This window comes from Uloborus diversus, chromosome 2 (assembly GCF_026930045.1).
Source record: "Uloborus diversus isolate 005 chromosome 2, Udiv.v.3.1, whole genome shotgun sequence".
Taxonomy (NCBI): Eukaryota; Metazoa; Arthropoda; class Arachnida; order Araneae; family Uloboridae; genus Uloborus; species Uloborus diversus.
This window is the reverse complement of record NC_072732.1, coordinates 19,969,918-19,989,410: the sequence shown is the minus strand read 5'-3', so window position 1 is coordinate 19,989,410 and position 19,493 is coordinate 19,969,918. Positions and strand designations below refer to the sequence as shown.

At 35.2% G+C, this 19,493-nt stretch overlaps 1 protein-coding gene across 1 annotated transcript in view; it reads right to left on the bottom strand.

Moving 5' to 3' along the window:
- The window catches only part of LOC129235101 (uncharacterized), a 51,147-nt gene that overhangs the window by 18,767 nt on the left and 12,887 nt on the right, over positions 1–19,493 (bottom strand). The window contains exons 2-3 of the mRNA XM_054868786.1: positions 7,627–7,671; positions 1,353–1,626 (exon numbers count right to left, since the gene is read on the bottom strand). Of these exons, the coding sequence (XP_054724761.1) occupies positions 1,353–1,626; positions 7,627–7,671 (319 nt within the window). The remainder of the gene's footprint in view (positions 1–1,352; positions 1,627–7,626; positions 7,672–19,493) is intronic.

Here is a 19,493-nt window from a genome sequence, read left to right as displayed (position 1 = left end):
CAACAAAAATAACTATAACTTTCGTTCTATTTAAGGTAAAAACAAGATTCAAACGTCCTCTTAAGCAGAAACAATCGGAGCAATTTTTCAAATTATAAAAAAAATTGCAAAATTTGAGGATTTTTGTGTCCCGGACCCCCTTAAATGTTTTTAAAAATGCTATGAATGTGATGTGACTATTAGGTATTGTGATGTAGTTTCACACAATAAAAATTGAAGGTAATTCTAATTTTGATATATATAAAGAATATACTGGCGATTGAGGAAACTGTTTGTGCATCTAGAAGAAAATAGTTACCAATTTCGTAATTTGACATAAGGAAGCATGCTAAAACGAAAGTTAATGCTGCTGCGTGATCATGTGATCGTATTGGCATCAAAAGTGTAATGTAGTAGTTTGATTAATGCTGTGTGTTGTATATTACTAGTTGCATGGAGTGGGTGTCTTTAAACGTTGGTTGTTTACCTTGAAATTGTAATAAAAATGCTCAAGTGGATATTTTTCTAAACAATTTCAACTTTGACGCTAGAAGAGAAGTTCGAAATAAAGAAACTGCAAGTCCGGCATTACTAACTGCAGCTCTCCCCATTTTCTTCTATATATATAAAAATGAATGTTTGTCTGTATGTCATCCATGAACTCAAAAACTACCCGGCAGATTTGGCTGAAACTTTCACCGTTTGTTATTTTTGGTACTGGGAATGTTTATAGACCAGTTCGAAAAAAATCCGATCGATAGTTCCTTTTTTATTCCAATTTAAGTCACAATCCATTGGATGAATACGAATAAAATGATCGGCTGCAGAAATTAATTCGCGTGAAAGATCTCATTGATAAGAAGTTAGCTGTTGCCATTTTTCTTGAGTTTGAACAAATAAATTCTTTCTTTATTGTTTTATGGCTTTTCATGCAACGGGGGGATTTAAAACTTTTTCTATTTGATATTTTTAGCGATGGAATGATCTTCCAAACTGCGTGAGTACAAAATTTGAGTATAGTCACGCCTTCACTTGATACCTGGACCGATTATTATGAAAATTGCTATATATATGTATTTTTCCACGGAGAAGGAGCATAATATGCTCATTGAAGCCACTCGCCACCAGGTGGCACTGCACAGTAGCAACTTCTGCCCCGTTCAACCGATTGTCATGAAAATCAGTGTAATGATGTATTTTTTTGTTGGCGTAGCAACGCGCGTTGGGTACAGCTAGTATCTTTATAAATATTATTGTGAAAATTTTATACAGCGAGCCCACCCGCTAAATTAAGGCACGAACCGCCACTGCTGTAGATATATGTTTAGTTAGCTGAAACATGGTCATTGCTAGGAATCGCAGACGATACTTACTGGACTTCCTCCTCGTTTGGGCAGAGGAACCAGTAGACGAGATCTTTTCCTCTCACTCCGAAGGCCAGCAGCTCCTTGGGCTCGTAGTGCTCCGGAAGGGAAGGTCTGTCGGGCACCTGGGAGGTGTAGGGACCAAAGGCGATGAGTTCGGGGGCGTTCTTCAGCACGACACCCCCCTCCTGCTCCTGCCGAGACTTATCCTTGTACCAGAGCAAGCTGCTGTCGTTGTACAGTACGGAGTGCACGTCTCGCCAGTTGCTGCCGAACAGGCGCCCTGGTGAAAAGAAACACCGATTCCATGCTGGAATAAATTTAACTAATGGACAGTATTCATCTGACGTCACTGCGGGTAAAAACCCTCACTGCAGTGCATTGTGGGAACTGCAGCAGACGAAAATCCGGCACTACAGCGTATAATAACACTTGCTTTTGTGTGGCTTATAAACTCTTCTTTCTATTTAAAAATGGGAGGTTTTTTACGTTTTTAACTAAGAAACGTTGCAAAAGAATGATGAACGATTCATTTGATACGAAATAATCTCTTTATTTTCGTATTTTCATGGGTTTAAGCCTCTTTGGTTCCTTATCAGAAACATGGTGAGGTTTAAGCCTTTTTGGTTCCTTATCAGAAACATGGTGAAAACTCGAATTCTCTTTTTATTTTCCCCGTTTCTCGGCATTTTCCATGCATTCGTACGTCTTTTTAAACCTTAAACATGTTCATTATGCGCATGAAGTCCATTAATACCTAATTAAAACGAGATTTTTTAGCACTACTGACACTACGTAATTGGTCAAAATACCCGCAGACGGACAGCTGATGGGACCGTTGCCAAACCGTGAATAAGGTCCATTCCTTAAAGATGATAAATTTGCGTGATGAGGATCAAACGGTTTTTCTGTACATATATAAAGTTCTATATATAGACACGTGCTTATGTTTCCCCCCCCCCCCCCCCCAATGGGGCTGTTTAAGAGACCCACCTGAAGATATTATTCAAAAACTATTAAAAAAAAGTGCTGTCTCACCTAAAAAAAAAGCAGTGGATATCCTTTCATAATGGATGTTGATGATGATGATTACCAGTATCATCATCAACAGCAGTAGAAACTTCATCATCCTTATTATTATTGTTATCACAATAACAACAGTAAACATTTTTGTCCTGTTTTGAATTCAAAAGCCCTGCTGAAATCAATTTGAATTCAAAGCAGGGCAAAAGTGGCCTACAGCTTCATTATTATTATTATTATTATTATTATTATTATTATTATTATCATCATCATCATCATTATTATTTTTACTACTACTACTACTATCATTATTGTTCTTTCTTTCTTTCACACACACAGATTGAGGTTTCTGCTATTCCACTAAGGAAGCTTATACTTCTATTAATCCACAATGTTTCCAGGATTTTGCTTTCCCAGGACAGTACAAAGACAACACAATAGATGGTGGTGCCATCTATGGACAGTTCGAGAGACAATTTAGAACCAGGCCAGGAGCCGAATAACTTCCTAGTCTGGCACCCCCAGGTATCGTTTCACTTGGAGGACATTGTGACCACGAGCATATTTAACGTCGCCCAGTCACCATTAATGACGACGGTGGGTCTTCGACCAGTGAGGATCGAACCCGAGACCCTCCGGTCCCGAGTCCAATGCCTTACCGATCAGGCTAGCACGGCCCCTCATTATTGTTATTGATGTTATTGTTACGAAAACAATAATAATAATGATAATTGTGCCACTGCCACCACTACTAATAATTATAATAATAAATAATAACAAAAATAATAATTATAATAACAATAAAAACTAATAATAATAATAATGTAATGTAGGATTTTTTTTTCCCCTGCTTTGAATTCAAAATCTCTGAAAAACAGCTGGATTCTATGGAATTGGCTTCTGAGCAAGTCAAACTGTCGACTCGTTTGTATCGTTAAACTAGGACAAGTTTATTTCTCAGCATTGACACTACGCTGGTAGAGAAACAAGTTTTACAGATTTGCTTTAATGAATAATGTCGACTAAATGGCAACTAAATAAACTCCGCAAAAGTTTTTTCTTTGCCAGCATAGTGTCGATGCAGAGAAGAAAACATATTTGAGTCGCTAAGAAGCCAATTCCATTGAATCCAGCTGCAGGATTTAGGGCTTTTAAATTCAAAGCCCTTTCAACACTTTCCTGCAGGTTTATTATTATTACTAGTGGTACCCGCACGGCTTTGCCAGTAATAGAAAAATTAAAAGGTCTTTTGGTTCGCCTGTGTATTTACAAATAATGTATGGTGAATTTTTTCTCGCCAATTGGCTTGTACCCGTGTTAAGGTTCCACGTTATGATAATTTCGTATCTCGCCAATTGGCTTGTGCCCATGTTACGGTTCCACGTTATGATAATTTCGTAATTTACTCGTCCATCTTGTGATAGTTTTGTTCTTAAAATTGGAATAGAAAAAGAACCACATCGAATTTTCGAAAAAACGCTTCGAGGTGCACACCCCCATGCTACAAACTAACTTTGTGCCAAATTTCATGAAAATCGGCCGAACGGTCTAGGGGCTATGCGCGTCACAGAGATCCAGACATCCTCCGGACAGACTTTCAGCTTTATTATTAGTAAAGATAAAGATTGAAATAAATTACTCAAAAGCGGTTGGTCAACGGATCTTGAACTTATGATCTGAACTTTCGGAAGTCTGTGTTATCAAACGCTTCTTTTATTTCGCACAAAACAAAAATGAAATGTCTATTTGCCATTCAAATATGTGTATCCTCTGTGGCCTGGTTTTCGATGAGCTTCGATTTTACAAACTCTCGCTTTTAAGAAGTTTTTTTTTTTTTTTTGGTTCCAAAGAGTTCGTAGAATTGAGTATTCCCTGTATCACTTTTATTGATTTTGCTGTTGTTATTCGATAATAACAATAATATTAGTTATAACTAATATTATTATTAATACTACTACTACTACTACTAATCCTCATATAAATAATAGCCGATGATCGAGTAACCCGCGAGTTTCAACAATGAAATTCGCGCCACGGCATGATCATTTGATAATATGTTTTAGTAATGTTTAATATGCAGGGAAAGGCTCTATTGTGACAAGGCACTTGTAAGACTGTGTCATCCTATTCCTATTCAGAGTCACAACTGACTACAACTGTATTTATGTCGAGGACTGCATACTAAGTGCCTTGCCTCCATTATTTTATATACCGATAGATGGCAGCACCATCACCGGAACGAACAGTTTTATGAGAATTTGGAACTAGTCCAGGAGCTAATAGCTACCTGGTGCTAGCACCCCCAGAGGTATCGTTTCACTTGGAGGACATTGAGACCACGAGCATATTTAACGTCGCCCAGTCCCCTTTAATGACGACGGTGGGTCTTCGATCATCGAGGTTGGAACCCAGGACCCTCCGGCCCGAATCCGACACTCTACCGATCGGGCTACTAAGACTGTCATTTCAGGGGAATGAAGAAACGAAAGAATGGTCAACTATGAACGCCACCTTGTTTAGGGTTGATCCACTGGAGTTAGGGTTAAGATTTCAACCATCCAAATATCATCAAACAGGCAATGGCTTCGCTAAAATGTAGAAGCAATTTTCACTCGTCATTTCTTGACGGGCGATTTTCTAGTAATAATAATAAAAATAATTATTATTATCCATACTAATATTATAAAGAGAGAGGGCGAATTTTTGTGTGTTTATATGTTCGAAGTAATCTCCGGAACCATTGCAGCTATTTGAAAAATTGTTTCACTACATGAAAGGTGCATTCATACTTAGTGACATAGGCTATAAACTATGCATATATGTACTTATACTAATTTTTAAAACCATTAGTTTGTCTTCGCTACCAATTTATGTTTCGTACTGATATGTTATATACGTAAACACATACGCTTACTGTCTCGCGATTGTAATGAAAAGAGAGTTTAAGATTCCGTTTGAACTAAATGCTAAGGGATAGAAACAAGAAAAAGAAAAAAAATCGCTATGGCGGCATGAGATTCGTCAAAATCGTTATATGTATTTGAGGCTGCAAAGGGTAAGGCATGTAGCACTATATTAGCCTCAGACGTTGCGAATCATTTAGAGTCGCAGTATGTTAATGCATCAAAATTTATTTATATGAATTATATCTGGGATTCGCTTCAAGCAAATTAGTTTTTTATTTAAAAAAATACGGATAGACGGTGATAATTTTTGTTTCTAAAAGTTGTAATTTTGCATGCATTTCGGGCCACCCTTTGAGGTTTTTTATCTATACTAATATTATAAAGAGAGAAGGTTTATTTTGTATGTTTTTATGTTATCGACAAGATTGATACATGATTGCAACCAACTGAATGAGTACGTTTCCAATTCCGAAACCAGCAACTGTTTTTTAAGCGGATTGGTTTCTGGGCGAATCAAATTGTTTACCCGTTTGTATCGTAAGGAGGACAGGTTTACTTCTCCGCAGCGATACTACACTAGCAAAGAAACAACATTTACAGAGTTTATTTAGTTACCATTAAGTTGGAGATGGGTAATGTCGTCCTTTTTAATGATCCGTTCATCAGAGGATCGTTTTAATACGTTCATTAGACTTATTCATTTAAAAATGTTCTAAGTTATCTTTCTGCGAGAGATACTCGCGTACACATTAAAAATGTTTTATTGGATCAATTGTGTTATTTTAAGGAAAAGCGGGAAAAATTACCACAGAGCTAGAAAATATTCCAATAAAAACTTAATACAAAAAATATTTTTATTAATTTCTAGATGCATATAGCAATTATAGTTCACTTTCTATTGTATTTTTTGGTGACCGAGTGGAGAAAAATAAGGCATGACATCTGTTTTTCATCCCAAAAACCCGTTATTATTACTATTATTATTATCACTAGAAAATCGCCGGTCACCCAAGGTATGACGGGTAAAATATGCTTCTGCATTTGAACGAAGCCATTGCCTGTTTGGTAATATTTTAATTGTTGAAATTGTAACCCTAACTCCAGTGGATTAACCCTAAACTCCGGTAGGTAGCACTCATTGTTGACCATTTTTTCGTTTCTTCATTCCCCTGAAATGAGTCTTACCAGTAAAACAGTTAAATTGCCGGATCGAGTTCAGCCTTGTCACAATAAAGCCTTTCCCTGCATGTTAAACATTACCAAAAACATGTTATAAAATTATCATGCCGTGGCGCGAATTTCATTGTTGAAACTCGCGGGTTACTCTATGATCGGCTATTATATATATGAGGATTTACTTATTTATTTACTTTAATATTATTGTTGTTATTATTGTTGCTGCTGCTGCTGTTGTTGTTTCTGTTGTGCCTGTTTTCACGTAATAATAATAATAATAAATAATAATAATAATAATAAATAATAACAACAACAATAATAATAATAAATAATGGGATCTTTTGTTGGCAATGTTTGTAAGACGTTGAATTCAAAAGCCCTGAACCCAAAAAAGGGAAAACCGGATTGGTTTCTCAGCGGCTCAAATTGTAGTACCGTTTGTAGTGTAAAAAAAGATATATTTTCTTTCCCTGCATTGATATTAAGCTGGCAGAGAAAACAACTTTTACACACACCCTTACCGCAAGTCAGTTTAAAATAGAGAAATTGAAGATTAAAGTTAACCTGACCGACTGTTGTGCAACAGCTCAGCAGCGTAATAGGTTCATTGAAAAAGTCAAAAAATGTATCAAAGATGCCCTGAACAACTGTTGTGTAACAGCTCAGCAGCGTAATAGGTTCATTCTAAAAGTCAAAAACTATATTTAAGTTACCCTGAACGACTGTTGTGTAACAGCTCAGCAGCGTAATAGGTTCATTGTAAAAGTCAAAAAATGTATCAAAGATGCCCTGAACAACTGTTGTGTAACAGCTCAGCAGCGTAATAGGTTCATTCTAAAAGTCAAAAACTATATTTAAGTTACCCTGAACGACTGTTGTGTAACAGCTCAGCAGCGTAATAGGTTCATTGTAAAAGTCAAAAAATGTATCAAAGATGCCCTGAACAACTGTTGTGTAACAGCTCAGCAGCGTAATAGGTTCATTCTAAAAGTCAAAAACTATATTTAAGTTACCCTGAACGACTGTTGTGTAACAGCTCAGTAGCGTAATAGGTTCATTGTAAAAGTCAAAAAATATATATTTATAACTATGAAAGAATGTAAAATGGATAGAATTTCACGTTTGGGTTATTTTCATGTCGTTTTCATACTGTGTGTTAAATAAAACTTGGTACTTACTTTTGTGCCATAGCATGGGTCCGCTTTTAAGTTCGAGCGCCATTTCTGTAAAGAAGAAAATAACAGGTTTTCAATTATTTTTAATACCGTTACATGAGTATGGAAAGAAAAAAAAAAAACGAGTTTCAAATTTAATTCCCTAAAATGACATGTAATGGCAATTATTTTGTCTAAGAAAACTGATAGTTTGTTAATCTTTAAAATCAGTCGCATTGTTTTATTTTTTATGGAATATTCATAATTTTTATAAACTGCTCGCTAAAAAAAGAAGATAACATTTATATATGAATTTAGTTACATTTTCCCTTTACTTATGCGTTGTTTTATCTTCGAAGGAGTACACGTAGCAACTATTGCTTCAAACCAAATTTCCGGTGACCCGTAAGCTTGCATAGGTTTACCTCTGTTTTTTTCTTTTTTTTCCCTTAAAGTAATTTAGCGGAACTTTTGTTTGCAACCATGCCTGAAAAAATCACCATTACGTAAACGTAATCGACCGTAATCGATTATATGTTTTTGCAGTCACAATCTTAATCAAGTAATCAGTAACATTTTGGATTTTTTTTTTTACAGTGTAAGAACTTTGTACTCATATCCGTAATCAAAATCATTACGTTTATGTGCAATAGCATAAAACTAATCATAATTTCATTCTCTCATAGCTATTAGAAATTTAACTGATATTCTCCAAAGTTTAAGTTTAAGGACTTGAGATGCTCAAATATATACATACAGTGAACACAAATACGTACTTCATCTTTTGTGAAAATGTGGAAAAGTGTGCAACTAATGCTTTTTATATTGTCGGAGAATCTGAGATAAGGTGAAACATCGGGGCAAAAAGAAATGGTAAAAGATTTCACTCTAATGCAGCGCCACATATCTGGAGGTGTTTTTACTGTGTTATTTAACATTCTATAGATTCCAATTCAAAAAATTAAATTGAATTTTGACATCTTGAATTCAAATTATGTTTTTCGCAATCACGAGTGTGTGTGTGTGTGAGTGTAGGCGTGTGTGCTTGTGTGTGGGGGGGTATGTGTGTTTGTGTGTAGGGGTATGTGTATGTGTGTGTATAGGCATGTGCATTTGTGTCTGTGTGCAGGCATGACTGTGTGGGTAGTTGTGTGCGTGTTGGCGAGGTATGTGCATGTGTGTGTAGGTATATGTGTTTGTGTGCATGCATGAATATGTGTGTGTATGTGTTTGTGTGTGTCTGTAGGTGTCTGTATGTATGCATGTGTGTATGTGTTTGTGTATGTGTGTAGGTATGTGTGTGTACGTGTTTGTGTGTGGTTGTGTGTGGTTGTGTGTGTGTGTGTGTATGTATGCGCGCGTGTGTAAGATATTGACGCAACCTGGAGACGGTTTTCGCTAGAGGAGCAGCATCGTGAGGAGCCGGTCGTCGGTGGTGCTGGCAGAGGGTGCTGGCGGGAAAATAAAATGATAGCACATCAAAACAATCAAATGAAAGCAATAAGCAATCGTGATTGCTCAAAAAAGCAGTTTCCTCTGAAAATCTAGGTGAGTACAATCCAAAGTTTATATTGTTGTTGTAATGATGTGTTACACACTCAGAATTATTTTTATTCTCATAAAAAGAGAAACTTCTTGTTGTTAACATTTCAAATACGAATTGAGACCTAGTGATGCTCAGTGCTGCACTTATTTTCTTAATATTACGCATGTTTTGATTTTAATTGATTTATTAACGAATTCTTAGGCAGTCATTTTGTTGATCATTGTACTATTAATTTAACATTCACTAATTTAATCACACATTTATTCATTAATTCATTCATTTTTTATTCATTCATGAATTATTTCACAAATTAATTCATTTAGTCGTGTATTCACTCATTTTTTTTTTTTTAAAGGAAAATATTTTGAACAAGGCTTTACTTGATACGCGCATCGAGTGAAGCCTTGGTTTTGAATAAACAAGTATCATCTATTCCATTAGAAAAATATCTAAGTACAGGTATTCGCAACTCCAGAGATTGAATACACTACCTTGCGGTGATTAACAATACTAAAGAAAAAGGTAAAACATTAAAAAAGGTTTTCTTTGGGGAAAATTACAGGCTTCATACAGTTTTTGGTGTAATGTAATTTCAGAAGAATAGAAAAGAAAGCTTCCCACAAACACGATGAAAAATTACTGCCATTCGCTAAGCGTCAAAGCAAGTTATAAGTTACGGCATTTGTTTGTTTTACCTTTTTCATCCGCCATTAGATAATGGCTGCAGCGTCCCCTATAGTTTATTGGAGTTGCGAATACTTTATTGCTCTGAAAAAGCTGCTATTATCGGTGGAAGAGATTCGCTAAAAGTTTGCTTAGGGTTATTGTTTTAGCGTTGTGTGAAAGAATAATGTATCTTGACAACATTTCGCTTATCAGTTGAATCATTTCCATGACGAATGAATTAAAATGTATGAAGATTTAAAACAGAACTGCCACTACATATCCGTGAGCACTTTGTGGATGATTTACACAGCATTACATGACAGAATATTATCATTTAGTTGAGAAATAGAAGCATATGAAACAGCGAAAATTAAAATAAACAGATTCGGAGAAATAACTCAATTACATACAGTGGCTCCCAAAAGTGTTCGTACACTTTGAAATTTTTTAGTAAAACCAAAATAACTCGAAACTGAATTCGAATATGAAGTTCAATATTTTTTCACATCATTCCTATGTCATTCTAAATACAACCCATTGGTTTTTTCAAAATATTGAAGGATCTTCTTTTTGAAATGGGTCAGAAAACGAAGAGACAGAGAAATAACACGCCACAAAAGTCATCGTACACTCAAATATTTTCGAATAAATTCATGATTAAAGTTATCATATGCCGTTTTATTAATATTTTTGCATTGTGTTCACCCTTATAACTCATTTGGCTTTAATTTGTTGTTTATTGATTCCTTAATATTGTGCTTAAAAATTACTGTAAAATGGCTGGTATTCGTTAAAAACCGCAAACACCATTCAAAATTTGTTTTTTCCCCACAAAAGTGGTAAATTGGTTTGAAATGTCTCTAAATTAGTTAAATTATTTGTTTGTATAGTAAAGTGCTTGATAAAATGCTTTAAAGAAAGGAATCGGACCGAAAACAAGGTAAGAAAAGGTCAACCGGCAAAGTTGACAAAACGTGATCGGAGATTTAAAGTTAAAAAATTTTATGAAAAATACACATTTTAATGCTGTAAAAGTTTCTGCAGAGTTAAATGAAACATTTTACATTTAATTTTCACCTAAAATTGTTCGCCAAGTTCTCTGATTAGCTGGATTAAATGGGACCTCTTCCCTCAGAAATTTTCTTGGTCGTGCGAAAAACAGAAAACTTACGCTTTTCGTCGCAAAATCAGTGATAAATAAGCTAAAAACACTTTAGAATCACGTCTTACTTACAGATAAAAATGAATTTAACATTTTTGGCTAAATTGTTGTATAACTGTAAGTAGAAGAAAAAATCAGGAATTTAATCTTAAGAACTTATTTGGATCCGTTAATCAGAACGGTGGAGGTATTCTAGTGTGAGGGTGCATATCAGCACCAGGACTTGGTAGTTTGTATTTTTTGATCAAATAATGAATCATGCTGTTCCTTTAAATATTTTAAAAACCAATTTTGAACTCTTAGCCAAAACTTTGGTTATTGCAAACAACTTTATTTTTTATCAAGATAACGATAAGAAGAACACGGCTTTCAACGTTTGCGTCTAGTGCTTCGAAAATTGTCCTAAAGTTTAGAAAATACACCCTCAATCTCCATATTTTAACTTAATGTAACGTATTTAAAGATATCTGGACGCTAGATTACGAAAATACGGCTTTAAAACGAAAACAGAGCTGGGAAACAGTAAGACTCGAAGTGTGGCTGAACACTTACTCAGAAATTACGCAAAAAAAAGAAGAAAAAGAACGAAATTTATTCCCAGACGTTTAAGAGGTGTTATGAAATACTGTATGATATTCTACTAATTAATAACTTAATCAAAAGTTAGATAATTCAATAATATATAGACTTTTTATAAAGTGTACGAAGACTTTTGTGAGATAAAATTTCCGGCAGTTTTTGGATTTTGATTTTTAAAAAAATTAAGTTTTAATATTTTTTAAAAACTTTTCATGTAGTTTTGTTAAAAATTGATCACAGATCTTATAATTAAATACCTATTCCGAAATATTAATTCTAACCAATGGATTGGGGCCTATTTCGTTGAAAGTCGTAGGTGTACGAAGACTTTTGGGAGCCACTGTAAATAAAACAATCTGCGTCTGCTAAATAGAACATGAAATATCATCTTCTTCTTTTGATATTCAATAATATAGTCATGGAAATAAATTATCTAGTATTAAATGTTACTCTTGACAGTCTTACGGTCATGTATGTGTACTATGTGACAAAAATGTCATCAAATGCAGGAAATGTCACGAAACTGGACATAATAAATACCAATGTATAGAAAAAAAGTGTAAAATGAAAATGTTGTTCGAAGTAAACCAAAAATTTAGGAATATCGAATTCAACATCGTGAAAATGACTGCTTCAGAACAACTTACTGTGTGTTTTGCATTAATTTCTTACTTTCGTAATACTTTTTTGATTTCTCATCTCTTTCTACATGGGGGTCAGAATAACCAAAAGACTTTTGAAATGTTTTCAAAAAAACGAAGAACAAAAAAATCATAGATACGAACAAAAATTTCTATCATTTACTAAGATTACATGCAATTTATACGTTACAGCGTTACGTTTGTTTAACTTTTTTCATCCGCCATTAGACAGTGACTGCAGCGTCCCCTAAAGTTTGTTGGAGTTGCGAATTGGGAGAGTCATCAAGTTTTGGCGTGTGTATTATTATTATTATTATTTTTTTTTTTTTGGAAATATTGCTTTTTCGTCAAGCATAGAAAGGGAGGATCCCCCTCCCCCACCCCCCGGTAGCGACGCCTTCCGCCATAACTCCAGTCTGGCTACGAGTAGTTTTTCGGATTTTTGGCGTAAAATTAATCGGAGCACAAAAACTAATGTCTTTCCAAAACCAGCAGAACAAGAAATATCGAAGACCAAAACAAGCATGCCCCTTTTTACTGCCTCGGTAACGGCAACGCATAAACCCAGACACACCGGGCCATTTTCTTCCATCTCCTTATTTGCTGCAGTCTTTAATGGACCAGGAAATAGCCGCCGCCGGAACGAACTGACCCCTGAATTAAATTGCGGATCACGTACGGGCACCTTTACATTTAACATTTCGTCGTCATGGCGACAGGAGTGGCACGCTCCTGCGTCCAGCACATGCTGGAGTACGGCGACCCATCCGGCATTTTGGATCCCATCTTGTCTAAAGCTGAGGTTTACCACCTGGGTTCCGTGGAAGCCTAGGGTTCCTTGGAAGTTTTCTAGAGGTTCTGAAAGAGGTCAATCATTATTTTCACTATCAAAGCGGTCCCAATAGAAACTCTTAAAGGTGCTTGCTTGTAAGAAAAAAGCATAAATAATTACAGTTGGACCTCTATATATCGAAGTAGCAAATTGCCGGAAAAAATGGATATATAGAAATTTCGATACATGGAAATTATCTTATTTTATAATAAAAATCTCCCAAAACATTAAAATTAAAGCTAATATTGTGTATGAAACCCTATTTCTAATTTATACGAGCATCGGGTTAAATGAAAATTAATAATTAAAAAAATAACAGAAATTACACATTTTTGCGCTTTCATACATCTTCATTCTTCGGCAATTCAACTTGATCCGCAACATAAGGGGGATTTTCGTTTTGACAAAGGTAATCGAGAGAAAATTAAAAAATCATTCTCCCTAACTTGAATAATTTTTACTGAAGCTAAAAAGACTAGGAATGGTATTCAACAGAGAAAGGGGATAACTTGAAACTGATTTTACAGTGCTACTGGTTAAAACTAAGATTTGAAATAAATTTGAGGGACTTTAAGAACTCCAGAACGGAACAACGACCTATCTACATATTTATACGTCTACATTCAACCGCAGATTCCTTATGAGTTTCGTAGCAACCTTTAGTGAACATAATTTTCTCCCGTAACCTTCAGTTTTCATGAGACAAACAGTTAAAAGTGGAAAGAAATCTCGAATGTCATTAAAAATTTTTCGATATATAGAAATTTTTTCGATATATAGAAACAATTTTTCTATGTAAAGAACATAAAAATTTGCTGGGATTTCCATAAATATTAAATTTTGATATGTGGAAGTTCGATATATGGAGGTTCGACTGTATTTGTTGATTTCTTTTATCATTCATAGAGCACATTTTTGAAAGCAAACAAACAACCCCATTAGCTACTGTGCCATTATTTATATTATTAAGGTGTTTGTATAGTGAAAAAGATTCAAAAATGATTGCATAAATTTAAGAATGTTTAAGCTTTTTCTTTTTTTATGTTTTTAGCAATCTTACTGCTCTGACTTATTACTTGCTTTTAAGCTAAGTGAATGACTGATTATTCTTCATGTTTATGGAGTTTTACTATTTTATTCTTTTGAAATTACATTGACATCATAGATTGTCTGAAGCCTACGTTTTACCTTCAAGTACAAATGGAATGTTTTACCTCTTTGGCTCATTTCTTAAATCACTGTGGGGTGGCATATTCAGCTCTAGAACTGCGAATACCAGCATACGATCATGAAATATTTTTATTGCATAGTATGTATTCGCAACTCTAACGAACTATAGGGGGCACTGCAGTCACTGTCTAATGGCTGACTTAAAAACTAAAACAAACGCATGTGGTAACGAAGAAAATGCTAAAAGTGTTGTGATTTTTGTTCGTGTGTATGATATTTTTCGCTTTATTCTTTTTAAATTAATTTTCAAAGTCTTGTGGATATTCTGGCCCACGTAGAAAGAAATGAGAATGCAAGAAGCATTACTAAACGTCAAAGATTAATGCAAACTACGTAGTTCGTAGTTCTAAGCAGCTATTTCCACGATGTTGAATTCGATATTTATCAATTCTTGATAAAACTAAATAATAATTGTGGCCTGACAAGAACAACAATTAATGCTAGAAAATTCAATATGACATTACAAATTATTATCGAAAGAAGATGATACTTCTTTGCCTTGCTTGGCTAGCGCTTTGCATTTGTTGCTGAGTTATTTCTCTCGAATTCCCGAATCGGTTAATTTAAAATTTTTCTGTTTCGATTTTTCTAATTTCTGAGTTACGATTTAATTATGTCAAGTTATGCAAATCATCTACAGAATTCTTACGGATATATGGTGGTAGTTTTCTTTTCAGTTGATTGACGATTATTTCTTTTTACTTATCGAATTCTGTAATCTTACTACCATTTTATTCCACTCATGATAAAAATTAAAAATGGTTTAACTAAAAACGCGAAATCTCGCCAAGGCTACTTTGCTCGCACAATACTAAAACTATAACCCTAAACAAATTTGGCGAAACCTTTCAGCTGAGAATAAAAGGAATAAAGTAAATTCTTTCTCTGTGAAACATTTTTCATTTTGTTCTACGATAATATATTCAAGAAAATATTTTGCATACCGTCCATTCCAACTAAATGCTGCTGTAAAAGATGGTTAGTTAAATTAATTTAAGATTAAAAAAGACTCATATTCTTACGAATTCATACAAAACAATAAAAAATTTTACCTTGTATAACGTTATCCAAGTTTGTTAATCCAGTTTTTGCTTTCACTATTTTCAATCAACTCATATTTTAGAAGGAAATAAGGAAAACTAACATTATTTTGAGAAGCTCGAGAATACTACTAAGGGACGAATTAATTTCTGTAGCTGAAAGCAAACTAAGACTCATCGATTGCGTTAATAAATACTCAGAACAAACTGCCTGTGTTTACGTCAACAGACACACGTGGAACGCAACGTGGCAATGTTTTAGTTTCATCAGCAGTTTTGTAAATCACCGCAAGGTAGCGTATTCGAGCGCTGGAGTTCCGAATTTAAATTGTATTAGCGTGAGCAGACGATTCTTATGTTTAAATTCTTTTTACCTATATTTATTTTAACGGAATGGCAACAAGAGGAGAAATTTGATCAATTAAAAAAAAAAGTATTGTTAGAATGGTTTTGTGTGGGGTAGAATTCAATAGAGCGTTGATTGGGGCTCTTCTTCAGTTTTGTTTTACAGAATGAACGAAATATTCAGGTTTTGTTAGGTTAAAATAGTCGAACATCAATCAGGCAGCGGATCTGAAAGTTAAATCATAAGTTTTTTCGGCACGCAGACTGCTGATTCCTCGCGGAGCCAAAATGTCGGACAAGTCAGATCTGCTAACTATACTGGTCTTAGCACACGCACGTCAACATTCGACTTCTAATGAAACGAGGGTGGAGAATTCCCTCCCCTCCCCTTTCTCTGGAATACCGGAGACATTTTAGCGAACGAGACCGGGCAGATTATTGGCGTTAAAAAAAAGAGAGAAAAGTAATAAATGTAGGATTGTGAAGCGTCGAGTGGACAAAATGAAAGTTGCAACCATAGCGAACTTTTGAAAACATGAGAGGTATTTAAAGCCAATATTAGTTGAACGCTGCTGTCTAGGAATCTCACAAAAAGTCTGTTTAATTACGGAGCACTGATAAAACCGTATAAAAAGAGCACTCAGGGTGAAACTATTTTGAGAAATTCTCCAAGCTCACAGATCAATGCTTAAATCTAGAGTAGTGGTGAGGGGGAGAATTTTTTAAGAATAGTTTCGTAAGTTTTCTTCTTTACTAATAATAAAGCTGAAAGTCTCTCTGTCCGGAGGATGTCTGGACGTCTGTGGGATGTCTGTGACGCGCATAGCGCCTAGGCCGATTTTCATGAAATTTGGCACAAAGTTAGTTTGTAGCATGGGGGTGTGCACCTCGAATGGTTCTTTTTCTATTCCAATTTTAAGAACAAAAATATCATAAGATGGACGAGTAAATTACGAAATTATCATAACGTGGAACCGTAACATGGGCAGAAGCCAATTGGCGAGATACGAAATTATCATAACGTGGAACCGTAACATGGGCAGAAGCCAATGGGCGAGATACGAAATTATCATAACGTGGAACCGTAAGATAAGTGCAAGCCAACTGGCGAGAAAATTCACCATACATTATTTGCAAATATACAGGCGAACCAAAAGACCTTTTGATTTTTCTATTACGGGCAAAGCAGTGCGGGTATCACTAGTAGAGAATAAAATTGTCCTCAGATTTCCTGTGGAAAAGTTGTAATTTTTTTTTCTCGAAGGTATAGTTCTTTTTAAGAGTACATTTTCTTAAAATAAATAAAATATTAATAATTACATAAAATCTTAAAATAAAATGCATAAAAAAACAACCCCTGTTGTTGTTGTGTGCGTAAAAGGGGGATATTTCGATAATTGGGAATCTGGCGATCTTTCTTCATTGGCGTCAATTTTTGGCTCCAGCGCCTGCGCGAGACGTATTTCTCATTGCAAATCTAAACAAAGAGACTGGAATTATCATAGACTAATAATAAGATTAGACCGAGCTATGGCAACCCTTTTGCTGCTCATAAACCAAACCATGTGACTGGTGGATATCCTAGCAACAGCGGGCGTTGATCGTAGCAGACGATCAACGTTCGTGAGAAATAAAATAAATAGAATTGATGGAACACGGAAGAATGATCTTTTATGGAGTCCGATTTGTAAATTTGTTATTCTAAGTTGTAAACATTTTGTTAATATAGTGAGTTTTTCGTTTAGATAGTATTGTGCATTTTCTTTAGTCAATTTCAATAACTCTGTAAGCAATAAAAGATGCAAGCGACCAAGAAGAATCAGCAAACGGTACGATTTTTACCTACAGTTTCAATTTAAGATACCGATTAGTACATTTTTGCGTTCACGCAAAACGTTTACGGCATTACGTTTACGCCAACGCTGACGTAGCAGTTCCGAATGAAATAAAAGTTACTGAAAACTGTGACCAAAAACTATTACTAATGTCAAAATAATGCATAACTAAAAGAAAAACAGTTCAATCTCTGCACCTGGAAGTTTTTTTAATGAAAACACATTGTCTTAAAATACATGTCGAGTGCCAAACTATAGATAATGCTGCCATCTAGCAACCACGCTGCCAAAGTCTTCGCCAAGCCCTTCCACTAGTCACATGATACATCTATGAACCAATTTTCTTTATCAGCAAGAATGAGAAAGCTCGGTCTACTCTTATTATTAGTCTATGGGAATTATCTATTGACATAGGGTTACTATAAATCAGCAGGGTTACCAAAATAAAATTATTTATGCCAAAAATGAGACGACCACGTCAGATTTCCAATTATCGAAATATCCCCAGTGAAAGAGAGAGAGAGGGGGGGGGGTAGAGAAAAAGAGTATGTGTGTGTGTGTGTGTTTAATGATGGTGTATATAAATGATTAAAAAAAGAGCTTGCAACACTGTTCCACAACATTTCAGTTATTATGTCAATCTTTAGGCTCAAGAAACAATATTTCCCACCCCCCTAAGAGCTAGGGCGCACCCCCCTAAATATCGCACATACCTCCCGAAAAGCAGGAGCCTCCCCCCCCCCCAAAAAAAAAGAGAAAAAATACCTCTCAAAACACCCCCATAAAAATTTCAATGACGCAGTCTGCGTCATACCCCCCCCCCCATCCTTCCTAGGTGGGCACCCCTGCAGAATCTTAAATTTAGGAAAAACTACTAGTAGCAAGAAATAGTGATAGTTTAAGGTTTGGTAAAATTTTAGCTCTACTGCTGTGCTGAGCACAAAACTCGTATCTGCAATTTTCATCAAAATTGAGTTGGTCATTTGGTGGTTCTTTGTCACATATTTCACCTAAATACATCGTTTTATGGTCATTTGTCAATGGGAAATATGTATTTTTTTAATTCTGAAAAAGTTGTATCCGAATCAAACACATAGAGGCACACAACTTTAAACGGCTATTTCTCATTTTGAACTCATCTGCAGATACGACTTTTGAGCTTAGCACTGCAGTATTATAATAGTCGTCTGAAAACGTCTCCTCGAATGCGAAACTAGAATCCGATCAACAATGAACCGCGCGAAATTACCTGGTTAGTGGTACAGTCGGATCCCGCTACAACGCGATCCGACTTACGCGAAATGGTTATAACGCGAGTTTTTCATGAGTAATGAATTTTTTAGTGCGGACACAAATTACTCGCCTGCAACATAAAATTGTTCGGAAAAGAGCGGCGGAAAGTTAGAATGGGCTTCGTTGACACTAAATATTGGTTTTGTGAATGGACTTTCATCCCTTTAGCATCACTGAAAGCGGACGTTCACCCACTGTATTAGTCTAAACAACCCTTTGCTTTAGTTTATACAAATAACCGCTCCGATTCTTAACTTTTTTTTTTTTCATTTTACATATGAACGTTAATAAAATACATTCTGATCGCTCTGCACAAACCTTCTTCATTTTTTAAATTATAAATATATTTACTATATCTATACTGTTAAGTGCTATAATAATGCTGTAGTGTACATACTGTAAGTACCCCATACTGCTTTATTTTAAGTTTCTCTCCCCCATTAATCATTGATTTTGTGCTAAATTACAGAATTTTATGTCAAATAATAACGCTTTTTCTAAAATACAGAAAAAGTCGGTCCTTTGTAAAAGATACTGCAATATATAGTTAATAAATGGTTTGAAACAATATGAGAGGTGTTTACAAACGTCTGAAACAATTGGGTATGCTTATAAAAAATTACTAAACATACTTTGTTGCACAACGTGAAATTCCGACTTACGCGAGGTGTCTTGGAACGCATCCCTCGCGTAAGTCGGGAGTCGACTGTACATCACAGCTA